This window comes from Amborella trichopoda, chromosome 8, assembly GCF_054954075.1.
Source record: "Amborella trichopoda isolate Santa Cruz 75 chromosome 8, AtrichopodaSantaCruz75HAP2 v2.0, whole genome shotgun sequence".
NCBI classification, from domain to species: Eukaryota; Viridiplantae; Streptophyta; class Magnoliopsida; order Amborellales; family Amborellaceae; genus Amborella; species Amborella trichopoda.
In genome coordinates this window covers 16,192,285-16,202,123 of record NC_142343.1, presented here as the reverse complement: position 1 = coordinate 16,202,123, position 9,839 = coordinate 16,192,285, and the positions used below count along the sequence as shown (strand labels likewise).

General features: G+C 34.9%; 1 protein-coding gene across 1 annotated transcript; it reads right to left on the bottom strand.

The window, feature by feature from the left end:
- Positions 1–8,328: 8,328 nt before the first annotated feature.
- Positions 8,329–9,464, bottom strand: LOC18440489 (dirigent protein 25). The gene has a single exon (XM_006850630.4). The coding sequence runs from the start codon at positions 9,414–9,416 to the stop codon at positions 8,481–8,483; it is 936 nt and encodes a 311-aa protein (XP_006850693.3). The 5' UTR covers positions 9,417–9,464; the 3' UTR covers positions 8,329–8,480.
- Between the last annotated feature and the right edge of the window lie 375 nt (positions 9,465–9,839).

Genomic DNA, 9,839 nt, shown 5'->3' with positions numbered 1-9,839 from the left:
TTATTAGGTTCACATCACTAAGATGTATACACGTTCCAAATTTTAGATTTTTCCGATTAGTAAAAACAAAATGAAAATTGAAATACTACCAGACAATTGTGACTATACGATGAAGTTTGGATGGTGATGATGGTAATCAAAATCACTGTTCTCTTCCATATATATATATATATATATATATATATATATATATGGGGCAGTGATCTCATGCAATGGTTGGTTGTATCATAGTATAATGCAACAATCTTCAAAAACTATGTTAGGACCATCTGTTTAATATACAATCTTTTCATTCTAATGACCAACCACAAAAAAATAATTTTGAAAACACAACTTAGAAAGTATTGTTTTAGCCCAATTAACATAGACTGTCCATTTTGATAAGATTATTAGATCTAGTCCTTAGAAGGATTTTTCTTTTCCAATTTTTTTAGATGACTTTATTATCATTAGATGAAAAATGTTAAAAAAGAAAAAAATGATTTTGAGCTTGTAAAGGCTAGGATCTTGAACTTCACCAAATGAATGGTCTAGATTCTTTGTTAGAAGGGACTCATTTTGACCATATCTAGGGTTCAAATTGAACTTTTTTTTTTGGGAGGATTAATTATTGAAATGAAGAGTTTGCGTGCAAAATTTTGGGTCATACAAATACCACAAATATGGTTTTCTATATGTGTGGTTGCATTATCCTATAATACGACCGCTACATTAGGTCATTGCCAAAAGTTTGTATACACAATCACTTCATCTCAATAATCAATCAAAAAAAAAAAAAAATCGGTTTGAACCCTAGATCTGGTCAAAATGAGTCCCCTCCAACAACAAATATAGATCATTCATTTGGTGAATTTCAAAATCTTAGCCTTTACAAACCCAAAATCAATTTTTTTTTTTCTTTTTCAACAATTTTCATCTAATGATAATAAAGCCGTCTAAAAAGATTGTAAAAGAAAAAAATCCTTCTAGGGCCTATATCTAAGCATCTTATCAATATGGACGGCCTATGTTAATTGGGCAAATAAGAAATACTTTCGAGGTTTTGTTTTCAATTTTTCTTTGTTGTGATTGTTCATTAGAAAGAAAATAATGTATATTTTAAAATTTGGATCAAACAAACGGCCCTAACATGGTTTTTAAAGACTGTTGTAATATATTACTATACAAGCGTCACATGAAATCATTGCCAATATATATATATATATATATATATATTACGCAAGTAGCATATGACCAAGCCCGCACATGTACAAATGCGGACATGGAAATAAATATATTTTTTAAATATCATTTGATCATTTTTTTAGAGAATATACAATCTTTAACATGGAGATCATGAATATGAAAAATAAATAATTTTTTAAAACTAGAAATAATTATTATTTTAAGAAACCATTTGGACCGTTAGTTACAATTGTTTTTAGATGGATAACCTATTTGTACACATCATTAAGATGGATGCTTTATACCTCTGGACCCCATATTCTACAAATGTGTCCATCCCGCACGAAACAAACAACATATTGTACAAATGCGGTTCAGCCCTCACGAAACAAACAATTGCTCATATATATATGGGGTTTGTATATTTTTACTTCTTGTTTACGCTCCGATCTGCACCTATCTTTAGGATGAAATCTGCTCAAATCTTAGAAAAACTTTGTTATTTTTTAAAAGGTAAATAAAGTGGGGTCGCTTTAATTATTAGCTCAAAAAAATCCCAGATATATATATATATATATTCAGTAATTTTTTTAGTCCACTGACAGCACCAGCTCCAAATCTGTATTTTTAACTTAAAAATGCTTCTAAATCTATCTAATCTAACAATGAATTAATTTCTGAAAAAAACATTGAAATAAAATAGAGAATTAAATGAAGAAAGAAAATTAAATTATACACAAAAATAAATATTTAACTTTAGGGATCTGAAACCCGGAGTTTCAGGCTTGAGTCAGGCCGCTCTTCTGATTTACGGCACCATCTCCTTTTTTTGGATGCATTATGCTTGCTAGAATTGGTAGATCTAAAGTTCGTTAACCTAGATCTAGGGTTCCTAAGGCAGGCAAAAGCTTGGGAAGTAGGGTCTACTCAAGTTTTTCTAAGGGTTTAGGATGGATTTTCCTTATATTTCTAAGGGTTTTAGGGCTTCTAAGATTAAATTCAAATTTTGAACTTTTCTGGGATTTTTGGAAATTGTTTTGGAATTTTTTCTAACTTTTTAGGAATTTTTAAGGATTTTTTTTTTTTATTTTGGGTATTTTTAGGCTACTTTTTCTAATTTCGAAAATTGTGTCCTATTTTCTAAGGATTTATGAAGGATTTTTCACATCTCTTTTTGGTTTATGGATGATGGGATTTATAGGCTTCAATTGGTAATCTTTTTTGTGTTTTTAGGATTCTTTTTGAATTTTTTATTTATTTTGATCTTTTGCCATTATCTAATTAAAAAAAGCTTGTTTACTGCATCATCAGTCCGTGTTTAGGCCAGCCGGACCGCAAGACAGCCCGCCCTGATACCCGACACTTAGGTCTCATAGGGACCAAATTGTCATTTTTTTATCTTTTTATTTGTAGGTCCGATTTGGTTGATTCTTGGACCATTAGAAAGCTCTCAAAGTCTACTTCAATTTGAAATAGTTTTGGACAAGTTTGAGTCAACTATATTGCATTTAAGTTGCCCATGGCCTACTAAAGTTAATGTGGTCATTTGGACTCAGAATAGAGATTTCTAGGACTTCCCTTAACCAGAATTTCAAAAGGGTGTCTATACTTCTTGTTAGAGCGGCTTGTATAGAGAAAGACTTGGACATCTCACAAAGAAACCTTGGTTTTTTCTAATACGATATTTTCTTTATGAATGAAGAGAGCAAATAAGATCATGTTTTGCCGTTGGTGCAATTTTCAGCCATCCTTTTGTTATTAACATCTGCTGCTTCAATGATCCTAAAGAGGGTGGATTTAGCTTAGTGCGTATATACTATGCTCCTCAGGGGCATAGTTCATTCTACTTTCTCAGCTAGAGCTATATGGGTTGAAATGGTTACATCCGGGTTACTAAATTAATTCTAAACGAGATTTTAACTGAGGGAGTTATATATCTTCTGGCTTTAATTTATCCCTCTCCCTTCGCATTCGCATTATCATCAGACCACAATACCTCACAAAGTGTGTGGACGCTTCTGGAACCTTTTTGCTTCTTTTTTTTTCTTTCTTTTTCTTTTTTTTTGTCTTTGTTTTTTTTTTTTTAGTGGAAAAGACATGTCTCTACCCGTTTTTTCAATAGATTAAGGAGTTATATTTTAAAATTGTTAATTGAAGATGTGGTAGGAATGGATATGATGGGGTAAGTGGGTGTGGGGATGCTACCACCCACCGAACCTTCTAAACCCTATATTGGCACACAATTTAATGTGTTTTCATTATGAAATTATATGACATTTAGTCGCTCATCTGAAATCATACCCCCTTAGCCTCAACAGAAAAATACTCTTTCTCAAGATTCATTTGTAGGGGTCACAACCATAGCTCGTGTCCCAAAGATTTGGCATGAATCCGAAAGCCATCCTTTCCGCTCCATACTCTACCTTGCTTGAACTCTCTTATTATCTCTACAAACATATTCTATCTAGAAACTCAATATTTCTCTCGCTCTCTAAAAACTCATATTTTTTTTTTAAAAACCCAATCTTTCTTTCTCTCTCTAGAAATCCAATATCTCTTTTTCTCTCCAAAAACCCAATATCTCTTTCTTTCTCTAGAAACCGAATCTCTCTCTTTCAAACCTATTATTTTTCTATGAACTTAATCTCTCTTTCTCTCTTTAAAAAATATTTTAACGAATATTTTTTTAGCTTACAACCAAAAACAATTTGAAGAGTAAGATAAAAAAAAGAAAAAGGTTTTTAATGGGCTGGCCAGCCCAGGCCATCTCAATAGAGTTTTAACCGGCTGGGCCAAGCCTCACTATCGCATTTTCGGGCAAGGTCATGCCGGGCTTTTCATGGTCAATTTATGGGACATACCGGCCCTTCAGTCGAACTGGTTGTCTCTCTTCCGCTCCTTCCACTGCGCATTGCTGCCTTTAGTGACCCTTTTACTTCGCCCCAATGTCTTGATTCCTTCCCTTATCTAACCTATTCCCATTATTTATTCCCTCTTCTTTGTTCACTTTAAAGGAGGGCAATCTGCTCACCATTAAATTTGTTAAATATTTTTATGAAAAGTAAGGAAAACTCTTCCCAACGCCTCTAGGCAAAAAAGAACAATGATTTTGTCTACCCTCATCACCATCCGAACTTCATCGTACGGTCACAGATGTTTGGTAGTATTTCAATTTTTATTTTATATTCTACAAATCTAAATTACATGAAATTTGGAGCATGTATACATCTTAGTGAGGAGCACTTAATAAAAATATGAAAAAAAGTAATTCGTAAAATATAAATTGACAAAAATACCCCCAAAAATTTACAGGGGTATTTTGATTAATTTATATTTTGCGAATTACTTTTTCATATTTTTATTAGGTGCACCTCACTAAGTTGTACACACGTGTCAAATTTCAGATCATTCCGATTGGTAAAAAACCATGAAAATTGAAACACTACCGGATAATTGTGACGTGCGATAAAGTTTGGATGGTGATGAGGGTAGGCGAAATCACTGTTCATTTTTGCCTATAGGCATTTTATAGTATCTTTCGAAAAGTAATATTTGGGTATCTTACAGTTCGTTACCATTTACTTACTTGGTCGAGTATACTCGGACTCTACCGAATTACCTGGTTCACCTTATTGTTGAGGTGGGTTACGTTGTACACCCATCATATATATAATTTATAGATTTACGCTATTTTTTAAACTTGAAATTCTATTATTAGAGATAAAAATATATTTTAAGACTATCACAAAGATTTCCCGTATTGAAACTACATTTCTCGACACTATTTGAAGATGTTTTTTACTTTGATTTTTTAGAAACTCGGCTCCATGAGAAAATGTCATGGCATATTGGTGGCGTGATCCTTGTATCCTAACTTCATTGAGTTCGAACCGAAATGTTAAAATGGCATATTGGTAGCGCTAAATGTTAATATACACTTTTTTTTATTTTTTAGTTTTTTAAACTGGGGCTTGACTCGAGCGAGTTTTCGGACTCGCCTAAATAACTTTCCTCAATCAAGTTGTGAACACCTTAGCCAAGTCGATTTTCAGTATGCGCAAATATAAAGATGTCAATATAAAATACAGTATGAATGTGGAATTACTAAAATGTTATTACGGACTTTGAATGAAGAAGTAATACAGTTCAGCTCTCAGTTGTTGACATCTATGGTTGGGAAGTGCAAGAAAACTATATTAAATCGAAAAACTAGCAAGGATGCAGTTTCATTTATCATGACATCGGTGAGGACCAAGTGATGTACATTATGCGGATTAGATATTAGATTTTCAATTAAGTCCATAATTTAGGAAATAAATTATTTGTGTGATTATATATCCAATATTCTTCTGAGTTCTGATAATGCTAAAGTATTTATTAAATCTAGACATTTATTTTCCAATCACATATCCTATAACATAGTTCTAAGTAAAATACCAATAAAATATTTATTATAGGAAGAAATAGAGATTACGTTTCAATTAAGAGAGATGTCTCACCTGGCTTTTTTTTTTTTTAGGTAATTCAGTAGGAAAGACAAGTTTCTATTTATTTTTCATATAGATTAGGGGGTTAACTTTTTTTTTTAAAGTTATCAGTAGGATTGAAAACCACAACATGATAACTAAGTATGGGGGTGCTACTACCATGACACAGCCCCTTTACTAAGAAATGTAAAAATATAAAAAGGTTATTTTCAATAGGTGCTTCTCTCCTTATAAGCTTCAAATTAAATGAATGCCATGAGTCCCTACCCTTAATTGATGTCAATCAATTTAATCTCATCACCGTTGTGCCGAGATTCACCTCGGCCAAGAGAAGAGGTGAGTTACTAGGCCGAGTTTGAAAGACTTGGTCAAGTGCACATGGCAAAAAAAGAGCCCTAAATAAATTAGGAAAAAATGACAAAATTCGAGAACAAAATTCGGGAAAAAAAAAAAAGAAATTAGCAGAAGTAAAATCACAAATGAACTTTAAAGAGTTAAAATAAGATTAAAATGAACAGAAAAATGGATTTTGAAAAAAAAAAATGACTTGCTATTTTTTTATTTTAAAAAATTCTAAAAGGGTAAACTATTCAACTAGTGATTATGGAGAAAGACTCACCCATCTTTGACAAAAACATCAAAGTCACGTACGAAAATATTTATATAACAATCTCACATATTTTACAATTTTTTTGGATTATGGGTCGGGCTCGAATTATTCGGCGGAGTCCGAGTAGAATTGGGTGAGTCATGGCACACTGCTCCTCACCGTGGACTCCATGTAGTTATGCTTACGGAAAAGGATTTTCCGTTGTCAGAAGGCTAGAGTATACTTACCATTGAGAAATAAAAGAAAGTGATGATCATATATGTGTTCAAATTCAAAAGATAAAATTAGAAAAAAAATAAAATACAAAAAAATTATAATTAAAAAAAAATAAAATAAAAAGGGGCAAACTTAACTGCTTCATTTCTCCTGAAATATTACGTAGTTACGGTAGCCACATAATTTTTATATTGAGAAATGGCCACTTCTACAAATTCAGAGCATTCGGAAATGAACTTTTAATCTTATTTTGTCAACTCGTAAGCAATTCAGTGATAAAAGCCAATTTTAGCTTTAAGGAATAGATTTTTTGACTTAATATTATGGGAACGTATATAATGAAAACATTTACCTTTGGTACAAAGTGGTCACATTAATCTTGACCATTGGAATTGAAATTGGGTAGCTGCAATTATTCTTTTGATTAAGGTCAAACTTCAAAAGAAATTTTTTCAAACTTTGTGTTACATCCAAGTTATCAAATTTCACATCAAATGGTTGTAAGTAATTGTGATCATCCTGTATCAAAAGTAAATAGTCTCATTGTATATAATCCATAATATTATTCTAGTTTCTTATGTCGGTTGGAAATTGCATAGATATGTTTCCCAAGAAAATAACTAAGAGCTAGTTTGGATATACCCAAAATTACAATATTTTTAAATGAAAAAAAAAAAATTAAAATAGAAAGTAAGAACCGTTTGGATCACCTCATAAAAAATTTTAGTTCATAAAAAATGATACCACTTTAGCCCCAAAACCACAAACCAAAAATATTCAAGTCGGACTCGAATCCTTTTGGCTTAAAGTCGCATTTCTCTTAAAACTTTACCCTCTCGCGCCTCTCTCTCTAACCTTCACGTTCTTCCCTCACTTCCTTGCTTTTCTCTCGTCTCCTTCCTGTTTTACCCACTTTCTCCTCCCTGTTTCTTATCTCTCTTTCTCTCAAACATATTTCTATTCAAGCTTTAGTAGCCTTTTTTCTATTCAAGCTTTAGTGGCCTTTTTCTCTCTAGAAACAGTGGCTCAGGCCCTCCCATCATCTCTCAAAGACAACCAAACTCGCCTTTCTTCCAATGGCTCAAGCCCTTCCATCATCATGCGCCAATGGTTTTTATCGTCTTTGAACAGCAGGCCAGCTCCGTGGCCCTAGTTTTCGCCTCTTCCTCTCTCTAAGAAAAGACAGCAGCTGAGTTTTCCATTTCGCTCTCCGAAAAAGACAGGAGCTGAGTTTTCCCTTTTGCTCTCCCAAAAACTCAGCAAATAGAGGTCAGCAAATCTCCAACAATCATAACAAGCTAGGGTAAACTTATCTGTGTTCTTTGAAAAACCTGGCAGTCCCTTCTTTAAAAACTTCAGAAAACCTGGCAATCCCTTCTTTAAAAGCTTCAGTTTCTTCTCACCCTCTACCTCTTGCGCTCTCTACAAAAAACCAGCAACAAGATGCAGGATTTCACATATTCAAAGAGTTGGTTTGTACAGAGCAGAGCATTACAGTGAATTAAGCTGTGCTTGATTTACTCATGATTATTAAGGACCAATCTTGCTGGTTTTGGAACACAAGGTGGGGTCAAGTCAATGGAGACAAAGCGATTTAGAATTTCTTGACAAGATGGAGTAGTGGATTTTTTGACAAATTAATGAAATTAGACATCCAAACAGTCTACCAACAAAATAAAATAAGACGAGCATGGTTTTCCATTGAGGTGGAAAAAAGTTGCATTTTTTTTATCTGTCAATATTTTTTTTCTTTGACATTCAAACTGGCGATAAGGTAACCTCACTTTGAGAAGTATAAAAAAATCAAAAAAGAAAAAGGGTGAGAAGTATATTCCCCATAAAACTCAAAAATAAAATCGAATTAACCTTTCATTTTCTTTCTTTCTTTTAATTTTACCAAAGCCTTTGCTCTGGATTCATTGGAATGAAAGAACACCCACACATAAACACACTTGTTCTTAATGCCTCACACAACAAACTTCAAACCACCCTCATTATCAAGTCTAAGCCAAGTAAACTGTGAATTCCAAGAGCGTCTCCATCCCATCGGTGTTGTTTCCCACAGTTGGAGGGAGGGTCCTAACAATGGCATAGCCATTAGCTCCCTTATACTTGCCTGTGCCTCCAATAACTGCAATATGTGACTCATGAACCGCCGCACGATGAATGCCGAAGAAGCTAAGGCTATCCTCATATCCGCCAATCTCCATTAGAACCGTGAGAGCCATCATCTGACTGTTGCCGTCTTCCGAGCTCGCCACATAGAATCCCTGAGCCTTCCCAACAACTGCTGAACCGAGCTCGTGCCCCTCAGTCAGCTCATCGTCAATGATGGTGATTGTCCCAAACTCCACACCCAAAAGGTTCGTCCCAACAGACAGCTGATTGCTGCCTGTCAAAATGGGTACCGAGCCACTTGGGTTGTTTCCAACTTGGCCGATTGTTCCCCCAAGGCCAGTTACTACTGGGATTACACCATTCATATTGTTGCCATTACTATTCGTCAGTGTTGGAATCGAATTTGAGAAGGGATTGGCTCCATTTGATGGTAAGACACCAGTGATTTTGGCAAAGGGTATCTGCCCGTTCACGGAGTTTGTGACAATGCCCGTGACAGGCTTGGCGGAGGGGTTCGCGCCACCGAGAATGTCGTGCATGAAAAAGGTTAGTGGGTTGTCAGGTGTGGAAGACGTGGTGCTCGTTGAAATAGGTTGTTGGCCAGTGGCAGCAGTAGCATCAATACTTGTATCTGTGGTTTGGGTCACACCCGAGGCAGCACCGTCCCCAACGGTCATAGGCAATGGTGGTGGCTCTATGGGTGTTGTTGTTCCGGGCAAAGGTGCTAGTGTTGATGGTTGAGTGCCTTCATCGAGGATTCGGGCGGAACTCAAATGGGATACGAGGGTGGTTATGATGAGCAATGCAAACTTGAAGGCCATGGCTAGAGAGACGTGTTTGTGTTGTGGATCGGCAGTCGAAATATGGTTTTGGTTGGTTTTTGAAGAGAAGAGATGGGCCTATATATACCAACGTTTAGTGAGGGGAGAGTCAAAGTCTAAGATAAGGATGGATGGAGCAGTTCGGGATTAGAAATAGGCATGGAGTTGTTCGAATTGGAGTTGCTAGCCCCAATCTCATATATTGGAGTTTAGTTTTAAGTGGGTCCATAGATGGAGGGGAGCGACCCACTACATTAGATTGGGGCGATCTGACCTGGACCGGGACCGGATCCTTAAAATTGATTCAGTTGGCTGGGTTTGGGTCTAGGTCATTGGTAATAGATCGGGTCCTAGTCTGATTCTCTTGACCTAACATATATGCATGTAATATCTAAAATTATATATCAAATATATTTTATATAT

Excerpts from the sequence above, each read along its gene's own strand:
- LOC18440489 (XM_006850630.4), bottom strand. The coding sequence starts at position 9,416 with ATGGCCTTCAAGTTTGCATTGCTCATCATAACCACCCTCGTATCCCAT.